This window comes from Aethalodelphis obliquidens, unplaced genomic scaffold (assembly GCF_003676395.1).
Source record: "Aethalodelphis obliquidens isolate GAN/ISIS:26980383/991018 unplaced genomic scaffold, ASM367639v1 scaffold2, whole genome shotgun sequence".
NCBI lineage: Eukaryota > Metazoa > Chordata > Mammalia > Artiodactyla > Delphinidae > Aethalodelphis > Aethalodelphis obliquidens.
The window spans coordinates 18,319,729-18,336,748 of NW_020837946.1; the positions used below are offsets into that span (position 1 = coordinate 18,319,729).

Here is a 17,020-nt window from a genome sequence, read left to right on the forward strand (position 1 = left end):
GCAATAAAGGGAGGTGTGTCACCCACTGGTCCCCCAGGGTTCCCCACCCCGAGAAGGGAAGCACAGGGAACACGGCACACCACCAAACTCTCGAAACTCAGCTTTATTGAGTTCCAGTGGCTCCCTCTTGGTCTGAGCTCAGCCCCGCTGGCTTTGATAGGTCTCTGAGACTCAACGGTCCAGGGTCTGGCAACACCCCGGCTCCACCACTCCCCTCCCCAGCCACCAGGCTCCCCAGGGAGGGAGGAGGAGAGGCAGCTTCTGTGGTGTTGGAGAGAAAGAATGGGCAGCGGGGTCAGAGGCCGAAGAAGCCATACAAGCAGCAACATGCCCAGAGCACCCATCACACACCAATTCCAGCCACACACCCGCCCCCCACCACCACCACCACTGAGAGGGCTAGCTTCCAAGCTCCCACGCCTGTCAGCCTTCTGAGACCACGCCCTGCTTAGCCGATCAGCCGTGGCTCATTCTCAGACCCCGGGACTGCCCGCAGGAAAAGAGCCTCTCCGAGATGCCACAGGGCCTTGATGGGTACACTCTAACCCTGGCGCTAGCAAGAGGTGTCAGGGGAAACAAAGCTCAGACCATTACCCCATCATCCACATTCTTGCCACCCCTGCCAGGGACAAATCAAAGGACACGATCGCCCCATCTCACAGTGAGTTAACAAGCCGACCAGGGCTGGAACTACATGTCCCAAGATGCACAGCTCTGTAACTGTGCACCACTTCTCCCAAGCATGATCTAACAGAAAGGAGGCATTGTGCGTTGCATTCTGGGACTTGTAGTCCCCAAGAGACAGCACCAAACACCCAGGGAAGCGTTTACAGGCTAAGACTACTTCCCACCCAGCCCCCACCCACCACCCAGGCCCGGCTCTATGCTCAGCATGGGCGAGGGAGAGGAATGGAGGGTCCCCTCCCAGTGCACAGGTTTGGGCGCTGTCCTGTTGGAACTGTGCTGCCATTCTGGGTCCCGGACATCCAGCTCAGAACACATCTGGGGAGAGAGCAGGGGCGGGGTGACAGGAGAGAGGGTCAGCAGCAAGCCGTGGAGGACGGAGCTGAGCATGCAGCCCTGGGCTAGCCCTGTGGCCTCTCCCTGAGCCCTGATGCATGGTGCAGGAGGATGGGATATGGTCCCCTCCTAAGCCTCCCTCCTGGGGCAACCTGGCCTTAACCCCCCTCTCCAGGATTAGCCGGCCTCACCTCTGGCTAGTCCCAAGGCCTGGGGCAGGCTGAGGCAGCAAGAGGAAGGGAGGAGGAGTAGGCTCCGGTTCCGAATCTGGACGGCCGAGAGGCTCCCGCCCCACCCAGCTAGCCTCCCCGGAAGACCTTATGGCCCTACTGGCCACAGAATCTTCCTCGCCACAAAGAGGCCTTCTGGGGGAAGCAAGAAGGGAGTCCCAGCCAGACGGCAGTGAAAGCAAGCGTTGCGGCCCACGGGGAATTGCAGAGAGAAGAGTGCGAGGGAGAAGCAGCACCAGGAGGGAAGCAACAGAGACGTCAGAGCTCAACACTGCGCAGAAACCAGGGTGGGGTTGTCTGCAGCCGGATAAGGAGAGCCGTGTCTGCCGACTCTGGCTCAGAGAACCTCAGGCCAAGTCCTCCTTCCTTAACATCATCGGCAACACAGGTGGCAGAAGACCTGGGCATGAAAGGCCTGACCCAAGCCACTAATGCCCCTTTAAACTCCCTGTCTAATAAGAATAAGTGAATCCTGGCTCCTCAGGCCCTCCCACTGCCCTGACACCCCCCACCCTGGGCTTTGCCAGGGACCTATCAGCCGTGGGCTGAGCACAGCAAATCCTGACTCCACGCTGGAGGGTGGAGGGGGGTGGACCTGGGAGGGAGCATGGAGGTGGAGAGGGGCTCCTGCAACTCAGGCCACGCCCCTCTGTGCTCTCCTGACAGTGAACAGGACCCCTGGCCCCCTGAATCGGGTGGGTTGGGCCTAGTGATCAGAGGATGAGGCAGCGAGAGGCCTTCTCCTCCGGAGATGGGCTGGGTTTGGCTGTGTCACCCCTTGCACCCTCATGGGTCTCCCCCATGCCTGGGTCGTGGTTCTGGGCCTTGGGCTGCCCCTGCCGTCGACGCTGTGCCCCCCGCCCACCTGCTGGTTTCTTCCCAGCTGCCTCCATCTCTGACAGGCTGTAGGCCATGGCAAGCTGCAGGTCCTCGTCATCCTCAGAGAGGTCGCTGTCAGGGGGTCGCGACACAGGGGTCTGCCGGACCTGTGTGGCCCCTGATCTGGAGGTGACAGACTGTTGCTGCTCGCGACGGCTCAGCTCCAAGCCCAGTGCCAGGTCATCCGGGATACCTGTGGGAGTAACAGCCACCATGAGCCAGGCTCTGATCCAGGCTGCAGGAATCCGGCCTCACGCAGCAGCCACTCTGACCACTTACAGCCCCTCCTCTGGAACTGGTGTGTGCATTTTGGCACCTAGCGTAGTGGTTATGAGCATGGCCAGGCATTCGGCTCCAGCAGGTATGAGCTGTCTCCTTTGGCAAGTTACTCAACCTCCCTAAGCCTCCCTTTCCTCATCTATAAGATGGGAATGACGTGAGTGCCTGCATCGTCAAATTGTTCCAATGATTAAATAAGAGAGCCCATGAAGAGCCTTTAGCACACAGAGCTCCCAGAGTCGGCGGGCATAAAAGGGTAGTCATGGTGACCATCCTGTACTGCGTGGCAGCGTCGTGGGAAGAAGAGTTCAGCTCCAGGAGCCCTGTGTCCTGAGTTTCATTCCTGGCTTTACCTTTTGCTAAGTAGGTCAAAGCCTTGGGCCTGGGGCTACTTGGGAGTTAGGGCCATTTAGCTGTGCTGAGGCTCAGTCTCCTCAAACGAAAAGTAGGGCGAATGCAAACTGCCCTGCTTTCCCCCGGGTGTTTTAAGAATACAAGGGATGTGGTATGTGCGCAAGTGCTTTAAAAATAGTCAAGTGCTCTGCAAACTCCAGGCACCCCACACATGATGACGGCGATTAGCTGGCCCTCTGAGGCTCCACAATTCTCTGTCCCAGCCCCCTTCCCCGGGATCACCATCTCCGACCCTGCCAGTCTGGCTTCCCTGCCCCAGGGGAGTTCAGAGAGGAGCAGTTAGGGGAAGGGGCTTTGGGGCCTGGGGCTTCCTGATCGGGATTGGGTGGCAGAGCCGCTCCTCACCATTGATTGTGACAGACTTCAGCTGCCCGTCCTCCTCTACTTCCACCCGCTCCTGCCCGTTCTCCATGATCCTGGGGGAGACAGCACGGTTCATTCGGTGGGCGTGCCCGAGTCCTGCGGGCGCCTGTCCAGGCTCCGGGACGTCGCAGTGGACAGGGCAGTCTGCACTCTGCCCTCAGGGAGCTGCTCTCCAGTCGTCTGCGGCTCCGCTCCACCCCCACCCACCCCACACCCCGTATGGTCCCAGAAGGAGCCCTCACCTGCGCGTCGTGATGCGGCGTCCTTGGACAAAGGTGGTAGATGTAGAGACAGAGCGAAAAGCACCAGCCCCAGGACTGAAGGAGAAAGATGAGGAGGAGAAATCTGGCATTGGGACAAAGGAGGAGGAGGAGAAGAGGATGTTAGACAGAGGCTGTACCAGGCAGGCTGCACGCACAATGGACCAGGAACCTCTGTGGGGTCTCCCCGCAGAGCTGCCCAGAGGCAGGGTTCCAGAGACACAGAGAGAAGGCGTGGGAAGGTGACAAGCTGAGGCGAGGGGCTCCAGGACTCCAAACGCTTGCAAGCATGAGAAGGGACGGCACTTACCAGAGTGTCCAGGGAAGGAGGAAGAGAAGGTGAAGAAAGGGCCCGAGTGTCGGGCACTCCGGTTCTGAAGCTCTGAGAACGGGCCCAGGTCATCTGCAACAAGTAAGCAGATGAACCATCATCTGGTGAAAAGATCCCCCCACCCCTAGAATGTGTGAACCCTGCTCTGAAGTCTCGAAATATAAGCTGCTAAGCAACTGGGTACATTTCTGATTTTTTTTCTTTTTTGCTTGGACTGATTTATAAATTAAATTCCTTTTTAGTATTATTATATGAAAAAGTTCCCTGGTCAATTCTGGCCACTATGAAGAATAAAGGAAGGGGGATGGGGAATAGCTCCTTCAGTTTTATGCAGATAAGCCTGGTGTGATGTCAGGCAGACACAGCTACAAGCCCCGGCTCCGCCATCTGCTGTGTGACTGTAAGCAAGTTATCTGAATGTGCCTCAGTTTTCTCTGTAAATGTGGATAAAATTATCTACCTCACAGGGTTCATTTAACCATTCAAAAAAGTGGTATCTGTTGTTGTTTGTAATGGCATTATTACTGTCCCATGATGCTCTGAGTCTTGCTTTCATGGCTGTCACTGTGGAGGTTTAACAATGAATTATTGTTATCATTTAATAAGGCGAGTCTCTGAAGTGTCACTATAGGGTCACGCGGGTTCTGGAATGTGTAAGGTTCTGTCCCAGAGCTCACTGGATCCACCCACACAAAATCTTCTGTCCGTGGAATTCTGCTTCCCTCTCAGCCTCCTGCCTAAGGGCCTCCCAGCTGATGGAGAGCAGGCCTGGAGGGAGAAGTCGAGCTTATCAGAGGCCGCCCGAGTCCACTCACCAAAGAGCTCTGCAAAAGGGTCACCACTCCCGAAGAACTCCCGGAAGACCTCCTCCGGGCTGCGGAAGGTGAAGGTGAAGCCAGGGCCGCCACTGCCAGCTTCTGCCCGACACGGGCCAGTACCTGAAGGAGAGGCAGGATGAGGAGGGGGCTTAGGGCGTGCACCCTGCCCTGAGCCAGGGGCCCCCTTAAGGCACAGAGACTCCAGGGAGACTCCAGGAGCCTTGAGAGCAGAGTGAGAGCAAGCCTCCACTGCAGGAATCTGCCCTCCCCCTTCCTCCCTGACCCACTTCCATCCCTGGGCGCCCCTGCTCCACCTACCTGCCCCAGTCAGCCCTTCCCGGCCATAGTGGTCGTAGATCTCACGCTTATGCTCTGGAAAGAGAGAACAGATCATTTCTCCCTCCCTCTGGGATGACGGCCTCCCCTTCCAGGCTAGGCCCCTCAGAGGACTGGCCAGAGACTGACAATTGGGGGGCAGCAGGTTGCAGAGGGGACATGCGCTACAGGTTTTAGCAGCAGCTCAGCCCTTCACATAGGGGCCCCTTCTCATCTGTAAAATGGACACAATAACAGCACCGACCTCAGAGTTGCAAGGATTAAATAAGATAATCCACCTTGCACAGTGCCTGATACATAGTGCTTCATAAATGTTAGCTAATCATTGCTATGTTATTATTAATCAGGGCCTAGCCTAAATGTCACAGAGAGACCTTTCTTGACTACCTAAAACTGCTGCCTATTATTCCCTATTCCCTATCACATCACCCTGCTACGTTCCTTTGGAATAATCTCGTCTATGCATTCACTTGCTTAATGTTGGCCTTCCCTGAACAGACTGTGATAAACCCATCAGGACTTGCAGGACCTGCTCGTCCTCCATCGTTCCTCAGTACCCAACAAGGGCCGGGCACCATAAGCACTCAGTGAATATTTTTTGAATTAATGAATGAAAGGCCTGGACTCATATTCCTCGAGCAAGTTACTTCACCTCTCTCAGCCTCAGTTTCCTTGCCTGAAAAATGGGGGTGATAAATCCTGTCTCACAGGATGGCTGTGAGGACTCATGGAGATTATAACTACCAATGCCTGGCACAGAGGAGGCTCGGCACACCTCGGTTACCTGCCCTGCTTCCTTCCCCTTGTCAGGATCCATGCTGCAACTAGCAGACCCTGAGGAGCAGACACTGAGACAGGGGATCAGGGGAAGAATAAAAGGGTGCTTGACACACAGTAGGTGCTCCTCTGAATTGAAACAAACGAACAAAAAAATCTCAGAGTCCCTGTGGGAGGGGGGCACTTGAATGCCAGGTTGGAAAAGGCATGGAGGAGACTGGGGTGGTGGCAGCATGGCTTTGGGAAAGAGTGTGAGGGGGCATGAAGTGGCAGTGACAGGTGCTGCCCTGCCCTGACCCCTGACCCTGGCCCTTACTGTCCGACAGCACTTCATACGCCTCGGCCACCTCCTTGAACTTCTTCTCAGCAAACTCTTTATTATCTGGGTTCTTGTCTGGGTGCCACTGTAAAGCCTTCTTCCGATATCTGCAGGAAGTGGGTTCAGAGGGGAGGGTCAGGAGACAAACGCAGGCACTTCTCACTAGGGAACAGAACGACCCACTTCCTGTTAGCCCACCATAGCCCTTCCACCACTCAGATCCCGGTCCATGCCAGCTGCCAGGGCTGCCCCTGCAGCAATGTTTTAACGGAGTCCCCATCTCGCCCCTCTGCAGCCAGTGCTGGGACTATACACTTGTATTAGACATAAGGATGAGAAAGCCCCAGGCCTAACGCCTCCCTGGGGCTCGCTGGGGCTGGGGTTGCCAAGGACGTGGGTACATGTGGCCATGGGGGGGGAGGGGCACAGTGCTTGAGCATCTTTGCACTGCATCCCGAGACAGCCCACACCTAGAGGCGGGGGGTTGGCGTAGGAATAAAGGGAAAGGGAGGGGATGGCGGGGCTGTACTGGAAAAGAGCTCACACTGCACCTTCCAGCGGAGCTTCACGCTGTAGACTCTCTCCTACTCATCCAGGGGTCTCCTTCCTCCCTACAGGGGTCTCTCTCTGAGAGAGGCCCGCAATCCTCTCTAAGGACCTGGCTCTCTCAGCCCAGCCTCTGAAGGGCCCCAGGGTGGTGGAGCGGGGGGAGGGGGGTGAGTGGCTTTCTGGTGCACAGCGGAGGCACTTACGCCTTTTTGATGTCATCAGCGGACGCACTTCGCGGCACGTCTAGGATCTCGTAGTAGGATGCCATGGCAACTCGTCAGTCGTCAGGCGGGCCTCCTTGGGGCTACGGTAGAGAAGGTACAGTCAGGCGGAAAGAACCGAGAGCCCCTCCCCGGGGCTGGAGACCCCGGGGGCGGCGAGAGGCGCTCCCAGGGGGCCGCGGAGCCCGCTGGCTCTCCTCGCGGCGCCCGCTGGCTCTCCTCGCGGCCGGTGACTCGGCTCCCTCGGGCAGCCTTATCGGCCCTCGCAGGCCGGTGCCAGGGGCTATCTCAGGGCCCAGGGCCGGGGCGCCCTATCGCGGCCCCCAAACGCCAGCAGTCCGGCCCAGGGCCCCCCAGCCTGACCGGGGCCCCCCGCCCGCACCTCCTCCGCCGGGAGTCCCTGGCCTCTTGGAGCGCCCCGCCCCTGCCCCCCGCCGGGAACCGTCTGGCACCGGCTGCCCGGCTCGCGGCTGCTGCGTAGGACGCGGCAGGCCCAGCTGTGCGCGCAAGCTTGCGTCAGCGGCACGGAAACTACTAGAGACCCAGAGGAGGCCGGCTCGGCCTGTCACCTTGGGGGGTGGAGGGGGGTGTGTGCTGCTGCAGGGGCTGCCGGGAGATGGAGGCGGAGCCGGCTATTTTGGGCTTGCACCAGGACAACGTCATCCCCAGATGGGACCTGGGAGACAGCGGCAGGCTCCATCCAGGAGTGACGCACTTGCCAACAAACAAGCCACCCAGCCCCTGGCCCCTCTGTGGCTTTCCTAGAGACAGGCTCGATGACCGAGGATTACTCATCCAGAGGAAATCACCACTTCAAGGGCTCACAGACTCCTCCTCTCTGGGCCTAAATCCTCCCCCTTCTTGAGATCCCTGCTCTAAGCCCCAGCCCTCAGAAGAGGCTGTCCGCCTTCCCTGAGTAGGTCACACCTGCCTCTCATAGCATCTCTTGGCAACCTTCCTCACACTGGTCAGGGCATTTATTTGTTTGATTATCTGATTGACAGTCACCTCCCCCACTAGGATGCAAACTCCACAGGGCAGAGATTATGTCTTTTTTCTCACTAGAGTATTCAGGACAGTAGTGCGGTTCAAAAATATCCATTGGATGATTAAATAATGCACAGATGGGAACATGTTCTTAACAATTTTGACACATTTGGGAGATTAATGGGATTAATGGGTGGTTAATGGGGAAATGGGGGGAAAAAAAGGAGAGGAAGTTCCCCAGATTCGAGGTTTTTCTTTCCAAACTGATCCTGAGTAGACCTCTTCCACCTTAGAGTGTTTTCTGGCTTCAGGCCTCATGGGAAAGTTAGAGAACCTTCTAGAACTGGCTCCCACTTGCTATCCAGGCCAATCCACAAGCATTAATTGAGCATCTTCTATGTTGTAGATGCTGCCAGGATGTAAAAAGAAGACTGCGGCCCAATCCCTACCTTCACAGAGCTCCAACTACCAGCCCATCAGTATAGACCACTGGGAAACCCCAAGGCTTTGGAAACAGACCTGGGTTTGCAACCTGGTACTACTGTGTGACAAGAAAACCTCTAAGGACTCAGTTTTTCCTCCCTAAATACAGGTAACGCCTAGGGCTGTTTGAAAGTCAAATGAGGTATGGTACATAGTAGGTCTTGGTACAAAGGTTCTCTGGCATCATGACTGGCCCAAGCAATACTGGTTATGTGTATCCAGAAGAATATTTTAGGCTGGGTGACCCAGAAGTGCTTCATCAAAGAGAAGGGCTTGAGCCAGACGTGAGAGAAGAGCCTGGTGTGCGTTTGTCCAGTTTTCCTGGCTGCTCACAGCCTGAGCCTCCTACCTACCTGCATCTGGCAAATGCCCATTGCGTAGGCTTTGATGGGAGCCAGGCCACTACCTGCCACAAAACCCGACACTTGCTCTCCCAGACTTCCTGGCTCCAAGGTGTAGGCAAAAGCCGGATGTTTTGCCAGTTGGAAGCTCCAACTGGGACTTGGAATCTGGAGCAAGTCACAGAGAAGCAGGGGCAGTTGAGAATTCATTTCTGCAGTGGTGGCAAGCAGAGCCAGCAGTGGCCTCTAGTGTCTGGAGGAGGAAATGTCAGCCTCGATGCCAGGGTGAGAGGAGGCCTCACTGCAGTGGGTGGAGGGGCCAGGGGCTTTTTAAGCAGGATGTCATGTGCCCTGACCTTGACTGTGGTGCTGGCTGCCCAACTTCCCTTGATGCCTACCTGTTTGCGGAAACTTGTTTGGCAGCCCTTGTATTGATTCTGTATGCTACCCAGTGTCTCTCTAATTGTGTGTGTGTGTGTGTGTGTGTGTGTGTTGTATGTATATGCGTGTGTGTCGGGGGGTCCTTTTCTTTTTTTATTTTGCCAGAGTTAGTTCCTGCTGTTTCCTGACTGACCTTGGTATAAGAGGAAGGGATAGATTAGGTTAGGTCACTCCAGAATCTTCCAGATCTCTTTCTTTTTACTTCTCTTGTCTCAACAGACATTTGTCTAGCACCCTACCATGTATGTGGTTTCATATTAAGAGTAGGAATACAGAGAGCTTTAAGTTTCAGTCCCTGTACTCAGGGAGATGAAAACCTCGTTGGGACACAGACAAATGACAGCCAAGGGAAATTATGTGGAACACATCTAGCAAGCAAAGGGTTAATTTCCTTTGTTCACAGGGAATTCCGACAAATGTATGAGAAAAGACAAACAATGCAGTTCTTTAAATGGGTGGAGGGCACAGACAAGACAGTTCACAGAAGAGAAAGTACTGGCTTTTAAATATGAAAAGATGCTCAGTATCATTCATAGCAAGAGAATCATAAAGGAAAGCTGCAGCGGAATACTTTCACTTCCTGGATGATTGATGAAGGTCAAAAAGTGTAATGTGTTGTATGGACACAGGCGGGCTCATACATTGGTAGTAGGAGGGGTGTTTGGATATAACTTCTAAAGAGAGCAGTATGAAGTATATATCAAAAATCAAGGTATATAGGGGCTTCCCTGGTGGTGCAGTGGTTGAGAGTCCGCCTGCCGATGCAGGGGACACGGGTTCGTGCCCCGGTCCGGGAAGATCCCACATGCCGCGGAGCGGCTGGGCCCTTGAGCCATGGCCGCTGAGCCTGCGCGTCCGGAGCCTGTGCTCCGCCACGGGAGAGGCCACAACAGTGATAGGCCCGTGTACTGCAAAAAAAAAAAAAAATAAAAGTTAAATTAAATTAAAAAAAAAATTAAAGGCCTTTGACCCAGTAATGCCAATTCTAATAATTTGTGGTTGTACATATGTGCAAAGAAGCATGTACAAGGGTTGCAGCATTCTTTTCATAGCAAACAATTAAAAACAACCTAAATACTATATCATTAATAGCAGACTGGTTAAATAAGCAATGGTACAAGGTACTGTGGAATTCTATATTGTCACCAAAAAGAACAAGGTATATCTATATGTACTGATGTGCACCATCTTCTAGATTTATTGTTAAGTAAAAAAAACAAGGTGCAGAGCAAAGCGTATTTAAATGCGTGTGTGCACACATTAGTATATACGTAGATGTCTGGAAGGGAGTACTAACCAAGAGTGAACAGTGGCGGCTGCCAAGAGGGGAACAAAGGAAGGGGACTTATTTTTGCTGTTTGTAAATCTCTTTGGTACCTGACAAGTACTGAAGCATGTGCACATAGTAACTGGTCAAATGTAATATTTTTAAATCTAGCTGGGGAAATAGGATATCAGCAACAAGCTAAGTGCTATGGTACAAGGCAGTCCATGCCAAGTACTGAATGAGTGATAGAGACAGCCAGTAAGAGGGAGAATCTAGATGAGGCAGAGGTCTCCAGTGCTAGATGGGTCCTGGGTGACTGTGATCTAACCTGGAAAAAATGGCAACACTGAGGCCAGCAGGGGGAGGTGGCGTTCCGGAAGGAGGGAATGCAGCTTCGGAGGCAGGCATGCTCCTGACACATTAGAGGCGAGGGAGTAAGTGTGCTGGGTGGAATCCAAGGTTGGGGCTCTGTCTCTTGTGTCTGCCTGCAAGAGGTAATTGTCCCCTGGCTTTAGAAGCTGCAGGGATGACAGCATTCCCCTGCACTGAGGGAGTCCCCAGGAGCCAGGCTGGGTGGCGCTCCCAGCTGTCCCATGGAGATCTGGGTTGCCACCTCCCCACATCCACACCCAGTCCAACCTAGGCCTGCCAGGGCTTGCCTGCAGAGTTAGTAGCTGGGAGGCCTCATGGGGTCAGAGAAGAGGTGGCCATCCAGCTGCCCAGGGTGGGTTGGCTGGTACAGCCATCAGGAGGGGAACCTGGCCACCTCTGTGGATACCCAGCCGTGTTGAGTGGTAAAGACCTTCCTCAGGGCCCTCCCTCCTGGCCTCTCCCAAACCCTTACCTCACCTATTGGATGTCAGTGGCAGAGGGCTTTTAGAGGACACTGACAACCCCAAGACGTGGCCCCAGAGACACCTCTGCCCTTGTTCAGCCCTGGAAGCTGGGTCCCTCCTCCGCCCCACATGCCCTCTACCACAGTGCCTGGGCACGGAAGTGTCAAGCATCACCCCCTCCCTGCCTTCAAGGCACCTGAGTCACTGTCTGGGCACTGCAGAGCTGGCAGGCCCTGAAGAGGTGGCGTCTGGAGAGGTGCCTGTGTCTGCTGAGGGCAGGAGGGGAGGACACCCTAGGAAGGGGAGGGCAGCAGCATAAGCTTTGGCCCAGGCTGACCTGGGTTTCAATCCCAACTCCTCCACTTACTAGCTGGGTAACCTTGTGCAAGTCACATGACTTCTCCAAGCCTCAGTCACCACATCTATAAAATGAGCATTCATCCAACAAGTCTATTTAACAAATTTGAGAATCTATGTGTCAGACAGCATTCTGGGTCCTGAGCGTAGAACAGGCCTTGTTCCCATGGAGCTTCCAGTCCAGTGGGTGGGTACAATAACTGTATTTACCTCAGGATTAAAGAAGATAGTGTGGATGCAGGACCTAGTATACTAGGAGCTGAATAAATGACAGTGATTTTTTTCTGGTGTTTGAAAGGCTCCCCAAATAACCTCTCTTTCTTCCCCAAATTTGAAACCAGTTAATAGAAAGACACAGGACAGAGATTTGAAATTCAATCCTTTCAGAGAGAGAGAAAAAAAAATGGGTTGGAGGATATAGCTGAGCTATTCAGGCAAAATGGGTTCCTAAATAATTAAGCTATCCTCCTAACCCAGAAGGCGTGGCAGAAAATCCACATACAAGGATTTTAGGGCAGCCACCTGGTTGGAAGTGGGGGCTTAAAGCTGTGCGTGTGGCATAGTTTGAAGAAAGGTGATTTGTCTTTATCAAAAAGTGATGAATGTGATGGAGATTACAGGGAGGCAAGCTCCCCCTTGACCCCCATTCCCCCGTTGTTGCTTCCACTGTACCACTTCTGCCTTAATGCCAGCTTCCGGACTCTCTACACTCCACACTGAAGAAGACAGGAGGGTGGGCTAGTGAGGACCAGCTGTATCAGACTACCCTGAGGCACTACTTCACATCCCCTGGCCTCACCAGGCTCTTTTTGCAGCCCTGTGCAGCTCGGACCAGCTTCACACACAGACAGCGCCTCACCTCCTGCCCAGGGATTCCCTGTTGACCCTGCAGCCCAAGTGTGTGCAACCTGAAGTACAGGCAAGTTAATGTTTGATGAGGCGAAGGTTTAACCAAGGGAAGAATGGAGCCAGTGCAGAAATTCCCCACCCTCACCTCCTCTCCTGCCCACTCTCCCAGGGAATGGTCTGAGATGCCATTTATCCAGCTACATCTCTAGGGTGAGTTCTCCCTCCTTCTCTGCTTGACCCACCTCGGCCCCCATTCTGCTCCGTGGAATTGCACTCATTAATGAAATCTGAAGTCAGATCTGCTTCCTGGGGAACCCAGGCTAAGATACCAGTCTTCCTATCTCTTATGAAGGAAAAGCCCCCCGCCCCCATGGTTTTTCCCAAGAGGAAAAGACATTTGTGAGACACTAAGGCCATAGCACTTTATTCAGGACAGACGTGAAGGATTCCCCCAGTATTCATCCCCCTCCTCCTCTTCTCCCTCCCCCTCCACACTATCCATGCCCACCTCCTCGTAATCCTTCTCCAGGGCAGCCATATCCTCCCGGGCCTCGGAGAACTCACCCTCCTCCATGCCCTCGCCCACGTACCAGTGCACAAACGCCCTCTTGGCATACATCAGGTCGAACTTGTGGTCCAGGCGGGCCCAGGCCTCAGCGATGGCGGTCGTGTTGCTCAGCATGCACACGGCACGCTGCACCTTGGCCAGATCACCCCCGGGCACCACAGTGGGGGGCTGGTAGTTGATGCCAACCTTGAAGCCCGTGGGGCACCAGTCCACGAACTGAATACTGCGCTTGGTCTTGATGGCAGCGATGGCGGCGTTGACATCCTTGGGCACCACGTCTCCACGGTACAGCAGGCAGCAGGCCATGTACTTGCCGTGACGGGGATCACACTTCACCATCTGGTTGGCAGGCTCGAAGCAGGCATTGGTGATCTCTGCCACCGACAGCTGCTCGTGGTAGGCTTTCTCTGCAGAGATGACTGGCGCATAGGTGGCCAGGGGGAAGTGGATGCGAGGGTAGGGCACCAGGTTGGTCTGGAACTCCGTCAGGTCCACGTTGAGGGCGCCGTCGAAGCGCAGGGAGGCCGTGATGGAGGAGACGATTTGGCTGATGAGGCGGTTGAGGTTGGTGTAAGTCGGGCGCTCGATGTCTAGGTTGCGGCGGCAGATGTCGTAGATGGCTTCGTTGTCCACCATGAAGGCACAGTCTGAGTGCTCCAGGGTGGTGTGGGTGGTCTGGATGGAGTTATAGGGCTCCACCACGGCTGTGGACACCTGCGGGGCTGGGTAGATGGAGAACTCCAGCTTGGATTTCTTGCCATAGTCAACAGAGAGCCGCTCCATCAGGAGTGAGGTGAAGCCAGAGCCAGTGCCCCCTCCAAAGCTGTGGAACACCAGGAAGCCCTGAAGTCCTGTGCACTGGTCAGCCTAGAACGTGAAGGCGAAGAGAAACATGGGATGTGAAGCACAGCTGACCAACAGCAAAGAACCAGCTCGTGCTGTTTGAGATTTCCCCAAAAGTTTCATAAAATCCTTGGAAGACTTTTCCAAGGGCACAAAATAGACCCTGATAAGGAGGTCCCACTCTCTCCTCCTTGTCTCTCTTCCTCTCTCAAACCTCCTGAAGCCTTCCACAGACAGCTCTCTTGACTCTTGTGCCATGGTCATTTTTGTCATCATAACTTGCCAACTCCACCCGGCTTCCTACCCGTGCCCCCTGATCTAACCAGATGTTTCTGGAGGGCTTCCTTACTGAGATGAACAGCCCAGGAACCTGATCCCTGTCCTTGCTGGAGGCTGAAGTTGATCAGAGGGCCTTGAGCTGGTATTGTTTGGATCCCTGTTTTTCACAGGGCCTTCTGCCCACATACCTACAATACAAGGTGGCATTCTGGGACTGCTTATGGGTGCTCATATCTTGGCCAGGCAGCCTATCAACTGGCAGCCACTCTGCCCAGCATCGGGCCACTTACTATAGAAGATAAAAGGGACACCCAGCTCCAGGCTGGAGCTCATACTCTGCCTCCCCTCCTCACTAGTCCTGATCCTGTGTGTTTAATGCTTGTCCAGGAGACTCTCCCAAGGATGGAAGGTGCCCTTCCCTTGTCTGGTCTCCAGACCACTTCACAACAGGAATCCAGATTCCCCCAGCCCTCAGCTCTTCTCTCACCAGCTTCTGAATCCGGTCCAGCACCGGGTCGATGAGCTCCTTTCCGATGGTGTAGTGGCCACGGGCATAGTTATTGGCAGCATCTTCCTTGCCAGTGATGAGCTGCTCTGGACAGAAGAGCTGGCGATACGTGCCCGTCCGAACCTCATCTGCAGTGGGCAGAATTCTAGGTCCCCCTCCCCTTGCAGCCTGGCTCCTGGAGCCCCAGGGTACCCAGAAGGGGTGGGGTCACCAGGCCCGAAGTTCTACCCTAGAGGAGCCCCATTCAGCCTGCTGTTATTGCCCTTGATCGTAAGTGTACTTCAACGAAAAGGAAAGAGATGTGGAGTGACCTTGAGACTCTGGAGCTGAGTGACAGCAGAGCTGGAGTTCTGATTCGCTGCAGCAACTGGGGACGACAAACCAGTGCTCTCCAATTATGGAGAAGGACTTGCTGTGGTAACTGGGACAAGGCCGTGGCAGGGGCTGGTCATCACTCACCAATCACAGTGGGCTCCAGATCCACAAACACCACCCGGGGCACGTGTTTGCCAGCCCCAGTTTCACTAAAGAAGGTGTTGAAGGAGTCATCCCCTCCCCTGATTGTCTTGTCGCTGGGCATCTGCCCATCTGGTTGGATCCCATGTTCCAAGCAGCAGAGCTCCCAGCAGGCATTGCCGGTCTGCACTCCAGCCTGCCCCACGTGGACTGAGATGCACTCACGCTGAGTGGACAAAGGGCAGAGAGAAGCGTATCATGCCTGGACACGATTCCTGCCTTCCTTCCTTGCGTGGTTCCCTGGCTGAGAGCAAGAGTTCCTGGACTTTGCTCTCGGCGCCCCACGTCCCGGGGGTGGGGGGCAGTGGTGGCGGGCAAAACCCTCAGGGGAAGCAGAAGATGTGACCAGTTCTAAGATTATAGAGTCTTTGCTCAGTGACTAAGCATCTTGAGGAACATCGAGGGGCTCAGATGAGTCTGACAGAGCATGATAGGCAACACACCCATGTCCAGAAAGAAAGAAGGGGCCATTAGTAAGGAACACAAGATCCAAGTGAGGTTTCAGGGGTCAGGGACAAGGATGAGGTTTAGAAAAGCAGAAGGAACTCTGGATTCATGTTAAAGCTAGGAATGCCAGCAAGGAAGGGGAGAGTGGGCCTGGGATGGATGTGTGTGTGCTGTTCTTTCCTCTTGGGTGTGTGTGGTTCTGGAGTGATGAGGGGCTGGGAAGAGAGTTCTTCCTCACATGACTCAAGGCTGGTCAAAGAGTTCTTGGCCCCCGGAGCAGGACTGGGGTAACCTGCTTGGTCCTAGAAAAAGAGAAAGGTCATTGCCCTTCCTGGGGAGCCCCATGAGCATCAAAAAGACTTGACCCTCCTGCTTCATCATGTACTGAGCCTCCATTATCTGCCTGACACCGGGCGGAGACTGGGGATACATAACACCTAATACCCAGTCTCTGCGCTTAAGAAACTCACTGTCTGGGGAAGGGAGCGTTTCATACGATAACAGATACGTGACAGTGTGGTAAGTAGGATCCCAGAAAGTTTCTTCCTGCTTGAGAAGTATTTACGGCAGACTTTAACAACAAAACGAGCACCCACATCCATCAGATTTCCCCAAGCTTTAAGGCTTAATCATGTGGAGGGTGTAGAGAAATGAGAATTCTCAGGCTGCTGCTGGAAGCCCAAAGTGACGCATCTTTTTTGGAGAGTGGTCTGGCAATATCTAGGAAAGCTGAAGATGCTCTAGAGAAATTCTCACATAGGTGCACAAGAAAACAGGTGCAAGAACAGTCACAGTACCATAGCAACGGAAGCCGATTAAACGTCCTTCAACAGGAGAAAATAAAGGATGATTCAGAAGTGGACGTGGATGAATACAGGAAAGAATCTTGGGCTTCCCTGGTGGCGCAGTGGTTAAGAATCTGCCTGCCAATGCAAGGGACACGGGTTCGAGCCCTGGCCCAGGAAGATCCCACATGCTGCGGAGCAACTAAGCCCGTGCGCCACAACTACTGAGCCTGAGCTCTAGAGCCCGCAAGCCACAACTACTGAGCCCACGTGCCACAACTACTGAAGCCCGCGCGCCTAGAGCCCGTGCTCCGCAACAAGAGAGGCCACCGCAATGAGAAGCCCACGCACCACAACGAAGAGTAGCCCCCGCTCACTGCAACTAGAGAAAGCCCGTGCACAGCAACAAAGACCCAACACGGCCAAAAATAAAATTAATTAATTAATTAAAAAAAAAGAGTCTTGCCCCCCAAAATTCTTTTTTTTTTTTTTGCGGTACGCGGGCCTCTCACTGCTGTGGCCTCTCCCGTTGCAGAGCACAGGCTCCGGACGCGCAGGCTCAGTGGCCATGGCTCACGGGCCCAGCCGCTCCGCGGCACATGGGATCCTCCCGGACCGGGGCACGAAGCCGTGTCCCCTGCATCGGCAGGTGGACTCTCAACCACTGCGCCAGCAGGGAAGCCCCTTGCCCCCCAAAATTCTTCATAGAAAAAAAGC

The 17,020-nt window shown here is 54.5% G+C and overlaps 3 protein-coding genes across 8 annotated transcripts; all 3 read right to left on the minus strand.

The window, feature by feature from the left end:
• Nucleotides 1-85: 85 nt before the first annotated feature.
• DNAJB2 (DnaJ heat shock protein family (Hsp40) member B2) lies at nt 86-7,380 on the minus strand. 6 transcript variants are annotated; one of them, XM_027120759.1, is made up of 10 exons: nt 7,179-7,380; nt 6,779-6,879; nt 6,024-6,133; nt 4,913-4,966; nt 4,592-4,714; nt 3,756-3,848; nt 3,428-3,530; nt 3,168-3,238; nt 2,116-2,322; nt 86-1,002 (listed from the first exon to the last, which is right to left on the minus strand). In XM_027120759.1, the coding sequence occupies exons 2-10, from the start codon at nt 6,841-6,843 to the stop codon at nt 992-994; spliced, it is 837 nt and encodes a 278-aa protein (XP_026976560.1). In that variant the 5' UTR covers nt 6,844-6,879; nt 7,179-7,380; the 3' UTR covers nt 86-991. The 6 variants fall into 6 exon arrangements, 3 of the variants coding, with proteins under 3 accessions (XP_026976560.1, XP_026976538.1, XP_026976551.1); XR_003435704.1 differs by lacking the exon at nt 6,024-6,133 and having other exon boundaries at nt 1,212-2,322; nt 7,179-7,296; XR_003435702.1 differs by lacking the exon at nt 7,179-7,380 and having other exon boundaries at nt 1,212-2,322; nt 3,756-3,827; nt 6,779-7,155.
• Nucleotides 7,381-12,769: 5,389 nt separating this feature from the next.
• LOC113627730 (tubulin alpha-1D chain-like) lies at nt 12,770-13,805 on the minus strand. Its single transcript, XM_027120777.1, has one exon. It carries the CDS (start codon nt 13,706-13,708, stop codon nt 12,785-12,787), a length of 924 nt encoding a protein of 307 aa, XP_026976578.1. The 5' UTR covers nt 13,709-13,805; the 3' UTR covers nt 12,770-12,784.
• A 67-nt stretch (nt 13,806-13,872) lies between these two features.
• Nucleotides 13,873-16,469, minus strand: LOC113627735 (tubulin alpha-1D chain-like). The gene is made up of 3 exons (XM_027120788.1): nt 15,757-16,469; nt 15,015-15,237; nt 13,873-14,683 (listed from the first exon to the last, which is right to left on the minus strand). Exons 2-3 carry the CDS (start codon nt 15,133-15,135, stop codon nt 14,400-14,402), a joined length of 405 nt encoding a protein of 134 aa, XP_026976589.1. The 5' UTR covers nt 15,136-15,237; nt 15,757-16,469; the 3' UTR covers nt 13,873-14,399.
• Between the last annotated feature and the right edge of the window lie 551 nt (nt 16,470-17,020).